The sequence below is a fragment of the Mastigoproctus giganteus genome, chromosome 8 (assembly GCF_048544385.1).
Source record: "Mastigoproctus giganteus isolate SK-2022 chromosome 8, ASM4854438v1, whole genome shotgun sequence".
Classification (NCBI taxonomy): domain Eukaryota; kingdom Metazoa; phylum Arthropoda; class Arachnida; order Uropygi; family Thelyphonidae; genus Mastigoproctus; species Mastigoproctus giganteus.
The window spans coordinates 33,248,282-33,267,628 of NC_143582.1; the positions used below are offsets into that span (position 1 = coordinate 33,248,282).

Sequence of the window (19,347 nt, forward strand, 5' to 3'; positions counted from 1 at the left end):
AGATACCTTTCAGCTTCCCAAGACAAGGTCTTTGTTAATAGAAGCTAAGTTTTTTTTATTATATGGCAAAAATAAACAGTTATTTTCACTCATACGATGGTTATGGAAAGTTCTCGCCTTTGATTACGTAATTACCAGCTACTGTGTGTAACATTTTTCAAGTGATACAATGTGTGCATAAATTTATAAGTGAAAACTTTTATAGATATGTGTTTTTTTTATCTGTGGAGCAGAAAATCCTTTATCAAAATAATGAAAAAATGTCTACTCTTTATTGTAATACACAGAATGAAATTCTTTTGCACTACCTTCAGTTAGTGCACATTACAAGCCAAATAACAAATTTTATTAACATTAGGTTTTTTAAAGTTCGTTACAGAAGCCAGAAAACAAATTTTTCTTCATATAAGAATGTGAACTTTGATTTTATACTAACTTTAAGGAACTAATTTTATAGAAGAATTAGAATTTTCCACAGTGCAAAGGTAGAATTGTGCCGGGCAGCTTTTGACCATATGCATCAATGACCAGAATGATTTGTTTTTGTGACTGAGACTTGGATTTCAAATAATGGAAATTATTTTTAGCTACTGCTTCCAAAGAAAATAAGGGTGCAATCATCTACTAGTCAGGTAATGACATGGTTCTTGCTGCTTATCTTCAAATGGACACCTATATTACCAGGATGTTTTATTTCAATTTTTTGTCCTGTGAATGTAGCTGCCAAAAAAAATTGGTGAGGACACCGACTAAAGTGTGCTATTGCTCTGTAACAATGCTCCTCTTGTAATTTGCATACTGCCATATGGATGGTAACCCAGTTTAACTTTGAAATTTTGCCATACCTGCCACACTTTCCTGAACTTTCCCTTCAGATTTGTTTCTCTTCTCATCCTTGAAGTCTAATTGCATGGTTAGGGATTTACCTGGTGATGACAGTCACTTCTGAGAGTGATTTATGATTTCAAGGGCAATCAATGTATTCAAAAGTGTATCAGTTGTTGGCCAAAATTAGTCTCCCTGACCTGCAGCTATGTAGGAGAGGGACCAATATATCCTTTCTGTCATCAAGAAATTTTTAAGTAATATATATTTTTATTGAACCTCCATTTTACTGAAAATATGCAGAATTCTTGATTTTTCTTAAATCACTGTGCATATCTTTTGTTTCAGGTTCTGGTCCTAATGGTACTCATGATATAAAGAGTCATTCATTCTTTGCAACAATTGACTGGGAGAAATTGTATAAACGGGAAGTTATGCCTCCATTTGTACCTGCAGTTTCTAGAGCAGACCACACTGGTTACTTTGATAAAGAATTCACTACCAGAACACCAGAAGGTAAATCTTGATTAGTTTTTGACATTAGTGAAGGTATTAGGTGCATTAAGAATACTAAAAATTAACCTTAAAAATATAGCATTTATTATTCAATAGTAGTTGAAATATAAAATCTGTTGTGCAAATTTAGTTTCTAAGTGCCTTGATCTAATGATGTTAGATAATATTAGTTAATTTTTATTTAATTTTATCTCAAGTAATAAATTTGATTAATTTATCTAGTTATTTTATTTATTTTAATTTTAATTTAAATAAAATTTAAATAAGTTTAATTTAAATAAAATTTAAAAATACAAATCCTTACATCCCATATCTACCTTTTTGTATGTTTCCATTCATTTGAAATTTTTTTTAAAATTTATTTTAGGAGATAAAGGGGATGGAAGTAACTAACAGTCATCACTCATTTATCTGTAATTTTATTTTTTCATGAAAAGGTCAGTTCACAATACAGATATATACACAGGCCAATCAACATATTCAAAATCATCTTTGTTCAATGTAATGGATTTGAATACCACTGAATTCTTTTGCCACAACTCTAATAACTTCTTATGTTAATGAATTGATAGACACTACACTACTATATCATGTAGTAGATTAAGTAATATATTATAAAAATGATACAATTTAAAGGAAATGAATTGCCTAAATGACAAACATTTATGGCTATGTTTCAGAAGCTCACTGTTTCCCTGTCTTCAGTCCTATGGGAGACAGAACATTGGGGAGTGGTACTACAAGTTTTCAGTTTGATCATGACAATATTTACCATACAATCTATTCTAATTATACTATACTCCTTTACATGTACAATTGTCGTATAATTATTACACTTTTTTGTATATATTTTAATTAATTAATTAATAAATACATAAAGATAGTTTATGAAAAATCCCTAGAGTTACTCTAAATTAGTTGGAAGGGCTTGCCTGTTAACATGATCTGGGAGTGGAGTCTCTTGGTCTGGTTGAGGAAGACTGAGGTTGAAGGAGCAGATTGACTATTTATACAAATTGAAGTTTACTTGGTGTTGCCACTGGGAGGTTGTTGCATAACTCTGTACCCAAAATCCCCAGGTGGAGATTTTGGGTACAGAGTTATATTATGGAGGTAGATTAGGATGTTCTGAGGTTAAGGGGAAGGAAGGGTGAGGACTGGCTTGAGAGTAAAAACTTGGGGTACTGCTCCTGAAACAATGTTCTATCCCCCATAGGCCTGAAGACAGTGAGTTCCCGAAACAGAGCCATAAATAGTTTGTTTGCCATTGAGGCAGTTCAATTCCTTTAAATTGTATCATTTCAATAATAAATTATTTAATTTACCATGTGATATAATAGTGTAGTGTCTATCAATTCATTAACATAATAATGAACAATCACATAGATCCCTTCCAAGTAATTTAATAACTTCCTTCCCCCACTTCCCAAGCATAGCTTATCAGTCATCACTACTGTCCCCATATTGTAAATATGGGGACAGTAGTGATGACTGATGAGAGAGTGATTAAACTCAATGACTTCAGTCAGTTAGCTGAAATAATGCTCAATCATTCAGCAGAACCATAACCACCAAAATGCCATTATGCAGATATAACAGTGCTCTAATTATACCAAAATGACAACTGCAGTGTCCAGTTCTAACTGCATACATCATCACAAGCTTCAAAATAGATGAACCAATTCAACTTTATTTGGCAGAAATTTGATTCTGCTATGGTGTGCCTTGTTCAATAGAAAATCCTAAAGTATTACTAGAATCATATTTGAATATCAGCTCCTTTTGTAAAGGTGCAAAATTCCACCAAATTGTTGGAACAAAAACAAAATCATTTACCCCAGGCTTTTCAGATTACTCCAAAATTGATATTGAATAATTAGACCTTCAGTTCCAGGTGATCAAATTTTCTTGAATGAGGTACAGATAACTGCCAAGAAGCATAGTAAATTGACAAGTGATATACACTGATGAGCCAAAACATTGACCACCTACCTAATGTGATGTTGGTCCTCCACGTGCAGCCAAAACATCTCGTACCTGGTGAGGCATGGATGCTACAAGATTTCTAAATGTGTCTTGTGGTATGTGGTACCAACACGTAACCAGCAGATCCTTTAACTCCTGTAAGATCTGTGGTTGAGACGCCACAGATCGGAGTTATTGTTCCAACACAAACCACAGATCCTCGATGGGATTGATGTCTGGGTAATTTGGAAGCCAGGGCAATACCTGGAAGTCTTCCTCATGTTCCATGAACCAGTCTCGAACAATCCAGGCGGTGTGACATGGCACATTATAAAGCTGAAAGACTGCACTGCCAGAGGGGAAGACCGTTGCCATGAAAGGGTGTACCTGATCAGCAATAATGTTTAGGTAGGTGGTAAATGTCAGTACCCGGCACATGGATGACTGGACCTTGGGTATCCCAGCAGAACATCGCCCAAAGCATGACACAGCCGCAGCTAGCTTGTTTTCGTCCCACAGTGCATCCAGGCGCAATCACTTCTCCAGGTAAACTATGCACATGTACCTGGCCATCCACGTGGTGCAACAGGAAACATGATTCATTGGACCAGACAACCTTCCAATCACTCAAGGTCCAGTTTCAGTGCTTGCGTGCCCATTGTAGGCACTGTCACCAGTGAACAGTGGTTAGCATGGGCACTCGGAGCGGCCTGCAGCTACACAGCCCCATTTTCAGCAGGATTCAATGTACTGTGACACATTACTCCTGTCGCCAGCCTTTCAATTACCGGCGAGTTGCACTACAGTCTCCCTTCGGTTGCCACAAACCATCCGGGAGAGCCTTCGCTCAGCTCGAGCATCAATGAGCTGTGGTCGTCCAACACCTCACTGGCGGTTCATGGGTTCCCCTCCTCGGACCACTTTCGGTAGGTACTAACCATACTAAGATGGAAGTCTTTTCCACCAATCAACTACCCGCTGGCTAAAGGCAAACTTCCGCAGATCTATCTTACAACTGTCTTTCCTCAATTTGAATTTATACCATCTCAGGTGATTATTCTGAGCTAGAGTAAGAATCCCATGAGCTTTGAGCATGCTCAAACCATTCAAGGCTTTATACACCTCACAGGTGCCTAGTCTCCAGACACTGTAATCTGCAAAATTTAAGCCTTTCTTCGTAAGAGCACACTTTGTTCGATTCACTAATCTTGTTGCACTTCTCTGTACTCCTTCCAACAGCTTTACGTCCTCCTTAAAATGCGGCCTCTAGACCTGTATACAGTACTCAAGGTGTGTCCTGACTATTACCTTATACAAGGGGATAATCACCTCCTTATCCCTGCTAGAAAAATTCCTGTATATCATTGACAAGACACCATGAGCTATTCTTGCAAACCGTCTGCACTGCTCAGAAAACTTCATATCTGCCTGCACAATTACCCCCAGGTCCTTTTCATTCTCTACCACTGTCAGTGTAATACCACAGAGTTGATACATTACTCTGGGGTTACTGCTTCCCATACATAGTACTTTACATTTGTCAATGTTAAACTTCATTTGCCACCTCTCAACCCATCTGCTCAACTTTTCTAGATCCTGTTGCAGCAGCGTGCTGTCATTAGTGTCCTTAACAACCCTGCCAACCTTCGTATTGTCTGCAAACATGGACATTAAGCCTGATATACCATCATCAATATCATTTATAAATACAGAAAACAGCAATGGATTCAACACTGAACCCTGAGGGACTCCACTAATAACATTAGTCCAAGAAGAGCAGTGTCCATTGATTACCACTCTGTCTTCTCTCACTCAACCATCCCGTTATCCATAGCAGCAATTTGCCTCCAATTTGTGCAGCAGTCTTCCATGTGCAACAGTTTCAAAAGCCTTTCTAAGATCCAAATATATGATATCAAAGTTATTCCCTGCATCCAGTTCCTTTGTGACCATATAGTATCCAATCAAACTTGTCAGACAAAACTTCCCCTTAACAAAACCATGCTGTGTCCGAGCTATAACGGAAGTCTTGTCTAGATGATCCTGCAGTGCTTCTTTGACCAGTGCCTCCATTAATTTACCTGTAACAGAAGTTAAACTAACAGGTCTATAATTACTTGTCGCCCTTTGATCCTCCTTTGTGAATTGGGGTCACATTTGCACATCTCCAGTCCATGGGTACCTCCCCTGAGTCCAAGGAAGCTCTCATAATTATGGCCAAGGGTTTGCTTACTTCCTTTGCTGCCTCCTTTAATATAATTGGATAGATCCCATCCACCCTGGGTGCCCTTTTTATGCTTATCTTCAACAATTTCCCTTCCACTTTCCTCTCAGTTTTTACAAAATCATCTAGCTCACTGCCAGAGTTTAATTCATCTCTGGCATTCCCCTCCCTGAATAACTTCTTGTGTGAATGTAGATGCAAAATATTTAGTTTGCTAGCCACCTGAGCAGGATCATCAACAGGAACCATAAATATCTGGAGGACCAATCTGATTTATCTCTTTCCTTCTAGAGTTTACATAGGTAAAGAACTCTTTGCTGTTTTTCTTTGCATCCTTTGCCAAAGATTTCTCATAATCTGCCTTTGCCTGCCTAATCTCTTTTGTGACTTGGTTACAGACCAGCTTATACCTATCACAGGCTTCCATATCACCATTAATTTATATGTATCCCATGCATTTTTCTTCTCTGCTACACATCTCATTAGTTCATCTGACATCCATTTAGGCCTAAACCTTGAACAATATTTCTTAGTTGGTATGTGAAGCCTAGTAGCTTCTAAAATTAATTCTTTGAATGCCTCCCATTTTGAATTTGCTGTTGGTAACATCAGTTGGTCCCACTGTATAGAATTTAAATACTGTCTCACACCACCGTAATCACCTTTACGAAAGCAAAAACTCTTCCCTTTACCCTTGATGGTAGTTACCTCTTTCAGTAAATCCCACTTCAGCACACTAATCACTGCCACTTAGTGGTTCCTTTAAATGCAGATTCTTAATGCATGAAGAATCACTACTGTTAATCAGATCAAGAGTATTACTCCCTGTAGTTGCTTCCCGAACATGCTGCTGTAGAAAACAGTCATCCAATAAATCCACAAAAGCCTTGCTAGTGTGTGAGTGACCAACCCACAAATTCCAGTCAATCTCTGGGAAATTAAAATTCCTCATTATAAGACACTCTGATTTACTGGCCCACTTTCTCTGCACAATGGGTCATGAGACTCAACAGATTCAATTGGCATATAACACACACCTACTCTCATTTTTCCTTTCCCAATGCTTATGTCACACTAAACAGACTCAAAATTGCATTGTCCACTAACAATGCAATTTTTGCAACCTCAGTTGGATGCACTTCCTTAGATTTTGTGTTTCTTAACTAACAGCCTAATCCCTCCTCCCTTCCTGTCGTGTCTATCCTTTCTGTACACATTGTACTCCCCAAATTCCAATTCTGCACTGCTTATGTCTGTGTGACATCACGTCTCTGATATCCCAACAATATCTGCCTTTGATGTCATGACTAGCACTTCAAGCTCATCAAAATTAATAACTATACTCCTAGCATTGGTGTACATGCAAGTATATATGCACCTGTTTCTACTCTTAGTTACCCTAACACAGCCCATGTATTTACTTGTTCCACTATGACTCCCAGCAATCCTGGAAATCCCCATTGCCTTACGTTCCAGGCTGCTGCTCAATTGCATTTCAATAGCAGTGCAAGAATCACTTTCACCTCTGCCAGCGGCTACTGTTAATCTATTAGTCCGTGTATCCCCTCAAGCTAGCAGTTTTCCGATCCACCTAACACTGCCTCGATAGCATCAGCAAACATTCTTTCACCCTTTCTATTTAAGTGTATCCCATCCCTGTAGAAGCAGTCTCTCCTGTTAACAAGCCCAAACCAGGCTGGGAAAAATTCTACCTCTTGAGCCTTGCATCCAGTTCCTTGGTCACTGCATCATTGTAACCTATCACATTGGATAGACAAGACTGCCCCTTGACAAATCCATTCTGTGATTGCTGTATAATTACTTGTCCAAATGGTCCTACATTACTTCTTTAACTAGTGATTCCATTATTATTCCTAGAACAGTGTCATCAAAAGTTAATCCATAGACATCAAGTGGCCTGGTGTGTGATTTTGCCCCTTCCTTCTACTATTAGTATAAGCATAGAATTCTTTGCTAGAAACTTCTCCTTTATGGCTTGATTACAGATTAATTTATATCTACCATAGGCTTCTGTATCACCTAGGCTTCTCTACCATATATATATATATATATACACACACACACACACACACACACACACCATAGGCGTCTCCGTAGCCAGGTGGGAAGGAGCAGCAGTGCGTAGCACACGCTTCTTGATTAGACCGGGGTTCGAGCCCGTCACCACCAAATACGGAGTATGCGGAAAGGTCAAGGAATGACCACCGCATATCCCGGAGCAATATGGCCTTAGTTGCTAATGCTCCTAAAAACCAAATAACGAACAAACACACACCATAGGCTTCTGTAATTTATGTGCATCTCATGAACTTTTCTTCTCTGCGACGTGTCTCAGTTCATCTGATATCCATTTAGGTCTAAGCTTTGAACAGTATTTCTTTGTTGATATGAAAAGCCTAGTACCTTTTTTGATTACTTCCCTGAATACTTCCCATTTAGAATTTCCTGTTGGTAACATCATTAGTTGGTTCCACTGCACACAGCTTAAAAACTGTGTGATACCTATGTAGTCACCCTTGCGAAAGCAAAAGCCTTTTCCCTTACCCTTGACAGTAGTTATGTCTTTAATTAAATTCCACATTAGTACACTGTGATCACTGCCATCCAGTGTGTCCTTTATCTGCAGATTCTTAATGCATGAAGAATTACTACTGATAACCAGATCAAGAGTTTCTTTTATTGCCTCTCTAATATGACTCCTGGTTGCCTCTCAAACATGCTTCTGTAGAAAACAGTCATCTAATAAATCTACAAAAATCTTTCTGATGTGCAAGTGAATGAACCACAAGTTCCAGTCAATATCTGGAAAGTTAAAATCTCTCATTATAAGACATTCTGATTACTGGCCCACTTTATTTCTTTGTATAGTTGTTCATTGTACTCATCAGAGTCTATAACACACTCTTACCCTCATTTTTGCTTTCCCAGTGCTTATGCCACACCAAACTGACTTAACATTGCACTGTCCACCAATGTCAACTGGATTTTGTTTCTTAACTAATAGCATAACCCCTCCTCCCTTCCTATTCTTTCTGTACACACTGTACTCCCCAAATTCCAATTGTGCATTCCTTATATCTGTGTGACACCACGTCTATGATATTCCAACAGTATCCGACTTTTATATCTTGACCATCACTTCAAATTCATCAGATTTATTTACTATACTCCTATCATTGGTTTACATGCAAGTATACATGCACCTGTTCTTACTCTTAGTTACCCTAACACAGCCCACATATTTACTTGTTTCACGATGACTACCAGCAGTTCCTGAAATCCCCAGCACCTTGTTTTCCATGCTGCTGCTCATTCCAATAGAAACAGTGCAAGAATCACTTTCACCTCTACCAGCGGTTACTGTTAGTCTATTATTCTGTCAAAGCTAGTAGGTTTCCGACCCACCTAATTTTAGCCTTGTTAGAATCAGCAAATATTCTTGCACTCTTTCTATTTAAGTGTATCCCATTCCTGTAGGAGCAATCTCTTCTATTAACAAGCACAGACCATGCTGAGAAAAATTCTACTCCATGAGCTTTGCACAATCTCTCCAGGGCCGAATTGATTGACAAGGCTGTCATCATATACTCCCTCCTCTTGTGTCTAGGCAGAATTGCAGACACTCAATTTTAAATGTAACTTGTGGCTTTTTCAAAATTGACCTGTACTTGTTAAGTAAGCCTGCAGATCTCCTACTCTTAATGTCATTAGTGCCAACGTGTACAACAATGTAAAGTACTTAGTCAACTGGAAAAAAATTTTTTTTACTAGTTGTCCTGCGTGTGCATAGTAAAGCTAGTAGAATTTTAGAACTGTCATTTCTGATTCTCTGACAGTTCTAAAATAGAAGATTATTATTTGTTTACAGAGGCTTGTGTTAGAATCTCATTATAGATTGGAGGGAATTTTAAAGGCCTCTTCTACCGGGGTTGTATATGCTGATCTCTGGTGGAGAGACATTTTTTTTTATCACTTTAGTACTTTTTTTAATAGCTATTCCTGGTTTCTCAACCTGCTTATAAAGCAGATTAGTTTGTGAACAAGCACTTGTTCACAATATGATCTGAAGTAACTTAAGAAGTATTGTTTAATGCACTGAGTAGCTAATGCATTAAAAATTCCCAACAATAAAGTATATAGTGAACAATTATTAAATCATGTTTAGATTATTATTAGCAGCTATATGGTGCAAGGAAGCCTGGGGCTTATGCTGAGAGAGAGAGAGAGAGAGAGAGAGAGAGAGAGAGAGAGAGAGAGAGAGAGAGAGAGAGAGAGAAGAATGATGATATCCAGCTCAGTATGGGCTTGGGTGTGCCAAGCCCATACTCACCAGATGTGAGCCCCTGGTGTTAAATTGTTTATCAACTAAGTGGCAGTAGCTGGATTACTGAAGATTTATATAAAACAATAAATTTATTTGAAACTATAGCCTTTAGGGATTGCAAAAGTGTATTTGAGCACAAATGATAGTGTGGCACTTGACTTGTGAATTGTAAAACTAAAGCATGGATTTTAGATCTAAGCAGATGTTTTTTTGCAGTTGAACATTGAAAGAATTTTTACACATTTTTGAACTGTGGAACTAGCCAGCAGACCTCCCCCACCCCACTGTTTTTTTACCACCGATTTCAAAATTATGAAGTAGTTGATGCTATTTGGTGTTTCAGTGTTATGAAAGTTTAGAAGACTGTTTTTGTGGCCAACAGGCTTTTAAAATGACTGGCAAATTCAGTGGTCTTATTGTTCATATCATTAAGACCATTTTGTTAATGACTTTTCACTAGAGACCAGGGGTTTTTTTTTTTTTTTTTGCATTATATAGGATATAATCGATATCTGATAAGGGACCAATAACCAATAAGTACTGAGACAGGTTGGCATGGTAGCATTTCATCTTTTAAATAAACATTAGGTTAGTCTTTCAGTGTGCTAATTACTTAATAGTAGTGCAATTCCAAGATGCATAGTAACATGTTTCCTTTTCCCACGAGGACTAAGACTGCACTTACTAGACACTATAAACTATCAGTCAGAAGTGAATTAAGAAATCCTACTTTTGGTAAGCTAAGGATTGTTCTGTAATTTATATTTAATGCAATCAATTTATAAAATTTAGCCTTTAATATTGACATGCATTTATTTTGCAATTTTTACTCCAGAGAAATTTTATAATTTATCTGTACATAACATGGATTATTCATTGAGCATCACTTTAAAATTTTGAACTTTGCTTAAGATTCTCCTGGTGTTCCTCCAAGTGCCACTGCCCATGAATTATTCCGTGGCTTTAGTTTTGTTGCTCCCAGCCTGATGGAAGAAGGTTATCAGAAAGCTACTGATATGAATTCTCTTAACCAGGTTAGTTCAGTTAACAATTTTTGTACTTTGCTTTTTAGTTGGTACACTCAAAAACAAAGCATTTGAATTGCTGTAAACTCCTGAGTTAAATTGTTGCTATAAAAATGTTTTGAGTACCTTAATATTGTTTAATGTAATTAAAATTTTAAAATTAATAATCTAATACATTATGACGAACTGATGAATTTCAGCAATTTTCCCTTTTTCAATCTATTTTGTTTAATTTGGTTTGCATAATTAAGTACAATATGGTTCGCACAATTAAGTACAATACCATACTATAATGCAGGGGTTCTTAACCTTCTTAGTTCCACGGATCCCTCTGCCAGTCAGGTGATGCCACGGACTCCTTTGCCAGTCAGGTGATGCCACGCGGACCCCTTCTCAGAATAATGTTTTTAAATGCATAAAATAAAATTACAAAAAACCAGTTTAATGAAATAGTTACCAAAATTAAAAAACATTATACAGTAATATATGTGTTTCTTTCTTAACACATTGAATAATAATACAATACATTTAAAATATAAGAAAGTTGAAGTTAAATTTTATTTTTTAAGGACATATCAGTGTGAAGACTGTTGTTGTTTATCTTGAATAAGAACATTAAACTGTGGTGTGGTATTTGACATGGCAACACACATGTCATGTTGGACATATAATCGATTTCTATTTTTTGTTTTCATTGTTACAAGTGCTGAAAATCCCGATTTGCACAGATATATTGTTGCAAATGGTATCAAAGCTTCCATAGCTCGCTTTACAAGACGAGGATAGGCTTCTCTCAGGGAACACCAGAATTCTTCAAGGCTTTTTGAGGTAAACTCCAATCGTAGTAAGTTTTTTGACCTAAGATCACTGAGTTCATCTTTAGTTAAGTCAACATCTTCGATACAGTTTATATCAAAAAGAAAAGGATTTCGGATCCATGGTTCAATTTTCATGCCATCAAGATAGAAATAACATTTAAAAGAGTTCTGTAATGTTTCCAAGTGTTTGCAGATATCTCTTTTCAAAAAAATTGAGAGAGAAGTTTGCATTTCAACTACATCTTGGTAAAGCACTTCCAGCAACAGTGGAAAGTTTGCAAGAATGTCGGTCTCTACTCTCTTCTTCCATATTGGTAACTTAGCCAAGAAAGCTTGTAATATTTCAGTTGCATCCATAATGGTGACTTCATGACCTTGAATGGAAAGATTTATCTCATTCGTATGGTGAAAAATATCTGCCAGGTAAGCCAACCCATGGATAAAATCCTTCCTTTCAGAATGTTCCAAGAGCGGGTTTTCTCTTTCTTCCAGAAAAAGTGAAACTTCTGCCCTTAGTTCAAACAAGCGCATCAAGACTTGTCCTCTTGAAAGCCAGCATACTTCTGTGTGGTAGAGAAACACTTCATATTCTGCTCCCATTTCTTGACAAAATCTTTTAAAAATACGATGATTCAGAGAACTTCTTTTGATAAAGTTGATAACTTTTATGGCTGTTGACAATGCTTCTTTCAGGGTTGTTGGAAGAGTCTTTGTTGCCAGTGCATGTCTGTGTAAAAAGCAATGAGTGACGATGACTTGAGGAGCTTCTTTTTTCACTAAAGAAGCAAAACCAGATGTACTACCCAGCATCGCAGGAGCTCCATCAGTGCAAAGAGAATGAAGTTTTCCTTTCCATTCAAAGTTTCGTTTGTAAAAAAAAACTTTTTACCATTTCGAAAACGTCGACGGCCTTTGTAGTTTCCGAAAGAGACTCACAAAATAAGAATTCTTCTTTGATGGCCTCAGCATGCACATAGCGAACAAAAACAAGGAGCTGGCTACATTGAGAAATGTCTGTAGTTTCAATGCATGCTGAAGGGGAATGGTGAGGCTGCCATTTTCTCAATGACCTGTTTCAAAATATTAAAAGACATATCAACTATTCTAGAATGTATTACATCATTTGACAAGGGAACAGCTTCCAGTTTTTTTCTCTGTTCCAGTCCACAGACCAGTTCGACCATTTCCAGTGCACATGGCTTTACTAAAATCTCTCCAATAGTGTGGGGCTTCTTTTGCTTGGCAATCGGGTAAGCAACTTTATAGGATGCTTCAAGAAAAGGTTTTCGTGAAATGGCAAATCTTTTGGAAGTGTCCCTGCTTTTTCGAATTGAGATTTTTTCACACGAAAAAAAAACAGCATCTTTAGATGCATTTTCAGCATGGACAGGCTTGAGATGGTCTTTCAGTTTTGCTGGCTTTATACTTCTGTTCACAAGAATTTTTCTGCACAAAAAATACTGCGGTATTTGAGTCCTGTCAAGTTCATTAATGCAAGTGAAACCAAATAATACATAGTTTTCATCATACTTCCTTTTCTTCGACATTTCAGCTTAAATTTGGTCTGTAACAAATTTTAAATAATTAATGTAAAAATAATTAATGCAATATTAGCAACCAAGAAAGACATATACAAAGACTGTATGCATCAACAGACACACGGTGGGCGTGCATACACGTCTGTAGCACTGCAGGGTCCTTTACCGTTGAACCGGTATACACGCACATAGCAGCGAAAAGGTTAAATTACACACTTCAACTGTTATCTAAACCGTAGGACGTGTTTGAACATATCTGGTTTACACTCATAGTCAGCGTGTCTATTCGTGTTAAAAGTGGCCTACTAGGCACTGATTTGCCAGATAGTTTGCCAACTACATCGCACGATAGTCTGTCCACAGCAGGACTGCAATCAAGTGCGATCTAGCGGCAGGTCTAATAACTGCCGTAATTTCAAAGTAACGATGGGCGTAAGCGATTTTTCGAGATACGCACTAACTATAATATGATATGAAAATATCTGTTATTTTGTGACTACAGATACAGCTAATACAATTGTAATTTATTACATACATTCATAAGTGAAGGAAAATAATGAGTTGGTTTTTTTCCCATCTAAACTCACGGACCCCCTGAAATCTGTCTGTGGACCCCTGGTTAAGAAACCCTGCTGTAATGACTGCTTTTTTAACAGTTTGGCAAGAATTCAAAGGAGTGTTATTGGTGTGTGGTGGGGGGGTCATTTCTTTCTGCTTCAATGCAGTTCAGTGTTATGTGAGGAAATTGTAATGCTTGGATAGTTTTTAAAAATTAGTTCCAGTTAAAAGCTCAAATTATGAACTATTTCAAATTCTGTTTCATCTAAAGAAAAGAAAAGGGGGGAAAAAAGCACTAAGTTCCAGTTTGTTTAAAAAAGGAACTGAAGTGGGACTCTGACTGGCTCAGAGTGTACCTGTAATTCCATTTTGGTTTATCACATGTTTCAGTAATGAGATGTACCTACTTGACTATTAAAATTAATATTTTATTAACGTTTTATTTTATGTTTTATTTCATACTATTTTCAATTTCAGTCTCTGAACTGAATAGTTATTTTTTAAAATGAATTTGATTTTCATTGTGTAGTTTTATTATTTTATTTAATTTTATAAATTGCTTGGATGTAGCAGTAGTACCAGGGGTAGTTCGCTGATATAGGTAGTTGCTTAGGATGCCAAGTTTAAGGGGGTGCCATCCATAACGCCGGATTAGGCAATTGCTGACATATTCAAATTCAAGGGAAAAAATAAGTTTAAAGAAATGAAAATAAAAAGATGGGTGAAAAATAAAATAAAGATGTTATTTCAATTCCCATGCACACATGGAGGGAATATGACTTAACTAATTTAACTACATTTCTAAGAATTTATTACTATTTCTTATCTTTTATTTACTGTAAAGATATATGGTATTTTAGCAATATTCTTTTTTTAATTTATGACAATCAAGGTCAAGGTGACTCACTTCCAAATTTTGATAAGCAACTCAGTCACAGAGCAAATGTTTTCAAGTTTACATAAAACATCAGCCTACATCTGCCCTTGGGATTATGGGTGGGGAATGCTGATTCCATAGTTCACCTATGATGCCAACTTTGTGGTTCTAAGGTACCAGTTGCTGGCAGCTAGTCTAAGGATGCTTTAGGGTAGCACATAAAAAATACAGCCTGTTGCAATATATCTGTGCGTGATACAAAAAAAAATGTTTAATATGTTAAATTATTAGTTGAACACTTTGTCTAATTTGAAGTGCCGATCAAGACATCATAGGCAGATATTGTTGGGATATCAGAGACATGGTGTCACACTGATATAAGCAGTGCAGAATTGGAATTTTGGGAGTACAATGTGTACAGAAAGGATAGACAGGGTAGGAAGGGAGGAGGGGTTATGCTGTTAATTAAGAAACAAAATCTAAGGAAGTGCATCCAGTTGACATGGGTGGACAGTACAATGTTGAGTCAGTTTGATGTGACATAAGCACTGGGAAAGGGAAAATGAGAGTAGGAGTGTGTTATAGGCCTAATTGCTCTGATGAGTACAATTAACAATTGTGCAGAGAAATAGTGAACCAGTAAATCAGAATGTCATGTAATGGGGGATTTTAAATTTCCAGATATTGACTGGAACTTGTGGGTTGGTCACTCGTGCACTAGCAAGACTTTTGTGGATTTATTGGAGTAACACATTTTCTACAGTAACACATTTGAGGGGCAACCAGAGGGAGTAATGCTCTTGATTTGATTATCAGCAGTGATTATTCGTGCATTAAGAATTTGCAGATAAAGGAACCACTAGGTGACAGTGACCACAATTAACTGATGTTAGATTTACTTAAAGATGTAACTACCATTAAGAGAAAGGGAAGGGTTTTTGTTTTCGTAAAGGTGATTACAGTGGTCTCAGAGTTTTTAAATTCTGTACAGTGGGATCAACTGATGGTGGAAGCTTTCAACGAATTAATCTTGGAAGCTACCAGGCTTTTCATACTAACTAAGAAATACTGTTCAAGGTGTAGACCTAAATGGATGTCAGATGAACTAATTAGACTCGTGGCAAAGAAGAAAAATGTGTGGGATGCATATAAATTATCAGGTGACACAGAAGCCTATGGCAGATATAAGCTAATCTGTAATCAAGTCACAAAGGAGGTTAGGCAAGCTAAGGCTGAACTCGAGAAAAGGATGCAAAGAAAAACAACAAAGACTTCATTACTTATGTAAACTTTAGAACGAAGGGGATGAATCAGATTGGTCCACTTCATGTAGGTGGTTCAACTGTTGATGATCCTGCTCAGATAGCTGACAAACTGAATGAGTATTTTGCATCTATAATCACACATGAAGAATTCTGTAAGGAAAGGGAGGACAAACGTTTACTAAACTCTAACGGGGAGCTAAATGATTTTGTAATAACGGAGAGCAAAGTGGAGGAGAAATTGTCTAAGTTAAACATAAAAATGGCACCTGTGGCAGATGGAATCTATCCAGTTATATTGAAGGAGGCAGCGTGGGAAGTTAGCAACCTTTAGCCATAATCATGAGAGCATCCTTAGATTCAGGGGAGGTCCCCATGAACTGGAGATCTGCAAATGTATCCCCAATTCACAAAGAAGGTTCAAAGGGTGACAAAAATAATCATAGACTTGTTAGTTTAACTTCTCTTCTGGGAAAATAATGGAGTCATTGGTTAAAGAAGTGTTGCAGGTTCACCTAGAAAAGACTACAGTAATAGTTCAGACATAGTATGGGTTTGTAAAGGGGAAATCTTGTCTGACCAAATTGATTAGATACTACGATGTGGTCACAGAGGAACTGGATGCAAAAAATAATTTTGATATATACTCGAATTTCAGGAAAGCTTTTGATACTGTTGCACATGGAAGACTGCTTTACAAATAGGAGCGGTATGGTATTAAGGGCAAGTTGCTGCAATGGATAAAGAGATGGTTGTGTGGGAGATGGCACAGAGTGGTAATAAATGGAGACTGATCTATGTGGACTAATGTTATTAGTGGAGGGGCCCATTGTTGTTTTGTGTATTTATCAATGATATCGATGAAGGTATATCAGGCTTAATTCCAAGTTTGCAGATGATACAAATGTTGGCAGGGTTGTTAATGACAGTAAAGACAATATGCTACTGCAACAGGATCTAGAAAAGTTAGGCAGACGGGCTGAGAAGTGGCAACTGAAGTTTAACCTTGACAAATGCCAAGTACTGTATATGGGTAGCAGTAGCCCAACAGAAACGTACCAACTGTGTGGTACTACACTCAGGGAGGTGGAGAATGAAAGACTTCAGGGTAATTGTGCAGTCAGATATGAAGTTCTCTGAGCAGTCTAGATGGGCTGCCAGAGCAGGTCATGGAGTTTTGTCAATGATGTATAGAAATTTTGCTAGCAGGGTCATGAAGGTGATTATCTCTTTGTATAAGGCAATGTTCAGGCCACACCTTGAGTACTGCTTTCAGGCCTGGAGGCCTCATTTTAGGAAGGATGTAGAGTTGCTAGAATGAATACAAAGAAGGGCAACAAGATTAGTTAGAGCATAGGTTCCCCAAACTTTTTCGGGCCACCGCCCACTTTTCAAGACATAAATTTTGTTGTGCCCCCCCCTTCCCCATTATAGCAGTTTTCCACATTCAAGCCGTTTGATATTTTCGTTGTAAATAGCAACTAATGATACATTACTGCTTATGCCGTTAAATTATTGAAAAAGTAGTGGCCAATATGTGCTTTATCTTGAACACAGTTATTGCTATTCTGATTTTGATGAAACATAGCCCATATGTAAAGATTGTAAAGTGTATGCTTGAATAACATTATGCACAGTTTCATACAATGGTTTAAATATGAAAATTCGGAATACACATTAAGAGATTGCAAATGCATTAGTAAGAATCTTATTGTAATAATTAAAACACCATCAAATATATTACAAAATTGTTTATTTTGAACTTATAAAGTAAAAATACAAAGCAAAAATAACAAATTAATGTGAAGTTTCATACAATGGTTTAAATATGAAAATTCGGAATACATTAGGAGATTGTATTACATTAGTAAGAATCTTATTGTAATAATTAAAACACCATCAAATGTATCAGAAAATTGTTTATTTTGAACTTACAAAGTGAAAATACAAATAAAAAAATTAATGTAAATTAATGTAAAAATCAGGATAAGCCTGATGCATTTTTAAAAGTTTGTTAATATCGGGTTCAACTTTCGTTAAAAACAGTCGTAAATCGCCATGCTCAGTTATATGCAATCGGTTCCTTTTCTTAGATAGTAAATTCGCTACAGCACTAAACCCGTGCTCAGCCAAATAAGAAGATGGAAATGCAATTAAAAATTTCTGCACTATTTCCCATAATCCAGAGTACAGTGTCGGTATTGATTTCTGAAGCCAGAACTCTTGGTATCCACTTTTGAATTTTATTTTTAGTTTTTCATTTGTTGTGAGTTCTATGAGTTCCTCTTCTAAATTTGATGATCCTGCTGTGTTTACATGTGAGAAAGGATCTAGAACCCAATTTGGTATATTCATGTTTAGAATATCCTTAAATCGTTCATTAAAATCAGCATGGAGAACCTCCAAGTGTTGGCAGTATGTAAGTAAATCTTCCTTTTTGAGAGACACTGCTGATAAATTTGAAAAGTGGCTGTATTCCCTCGGCCTAGATTCCACTTGAACAGAAGAAGTTTCCCCACAAAAGCGGCAATAACGTTTTTTGTTTTAATTAAATTCCATTCATCACCTTGTAATTGTAGATTGACTTCATTAAATATTTTATAGAGGTCTGTCAAATAAGCAATGTCATTTTTGGTTGTAATGAGGTTGGCCCCAATCCATCGTCTCTGTTTTCTAACTGAATCTACTGAATCAAACAAATTGTAAAATTGATTCAGACAAATACCTTTTGAAAGCCAATGAACTTCTGTGTGAAGCAGCAAACGATTGAAATCTTCATTGTTTTCACTACAAAGTTGGCTAAACAATCTGTCACTCAATGAATTGCTTCTAATCTTGTTGACTGCTCCAATAACGTAATAGAGTGACGTTATGCAAGCGTTCACTTAAATTCTTCGCAACCAAATGTTGACGATGAAGAACACAATGTATAGCAAGTACATTTGGTACTGCTTGTTTCAGATGCGCTATGAAACCCTTGTGGCACCCTGTCATTGCTGGAGCACCATCAGTAGCAGCAGACAAAATATTACGAATTGGAATGTCTTTCTCTTTAAAAAAACTTATTCATGGTATTAAATATAGATTCTCCTTTTGTATCCGCTTCCAAATTTTTAGCAAATAATAATTCTTGACAAACTTTTTCTTCTTTTATGAATTGTACGTATGATAAGAGTAGTGCTTCATTATTTGGGAGAGTTGATTCATCGAGTTGAATGGAAAATTGGCATGTCTTTAAATAATCGCACAATAATTTTTCAAAGTCTTCAGCCATTTCATCGATTCTTCTTTGCACTGAATTATTGCTCAAAGGAATTTTCCTGATGATATCTGATGCTGGCTTATGAAGCACAGTGTTTATTACTTCTTTTATTGCCGGCAAGATTAATTCCTC

The 19,347-nt window shown here is 36.9% G+C and overlaps 1 protein-coding gene across 2 annotated transcripts in view; it reads left to right on the plus strand.

The window, feature by feature from the left end:
• The window catches only part of S6kII (Ribosomal protein S6 kinase II), a 297,018-nt gene that overhangs the window by 190,196 nt on the left and 87,475 nt on the right, over positions 1-19,347 (plus strand). For both annotated transcript variants that reach the window (XM_090379290.1, XM_090379291.1), the window contains 2 exons: positions 1,174-1,341; positions 10,788-10,909. In XM_090379290.1, the coding sequence (XP_090235416.1) occupies positions 1,174-1,341; positions 10,788-10,909 (290 nt within the window). The remainder of the gene's footprint in view (positions 1-1,173; positions 1,342-10,787; positions 10,910-19,347) is intronic.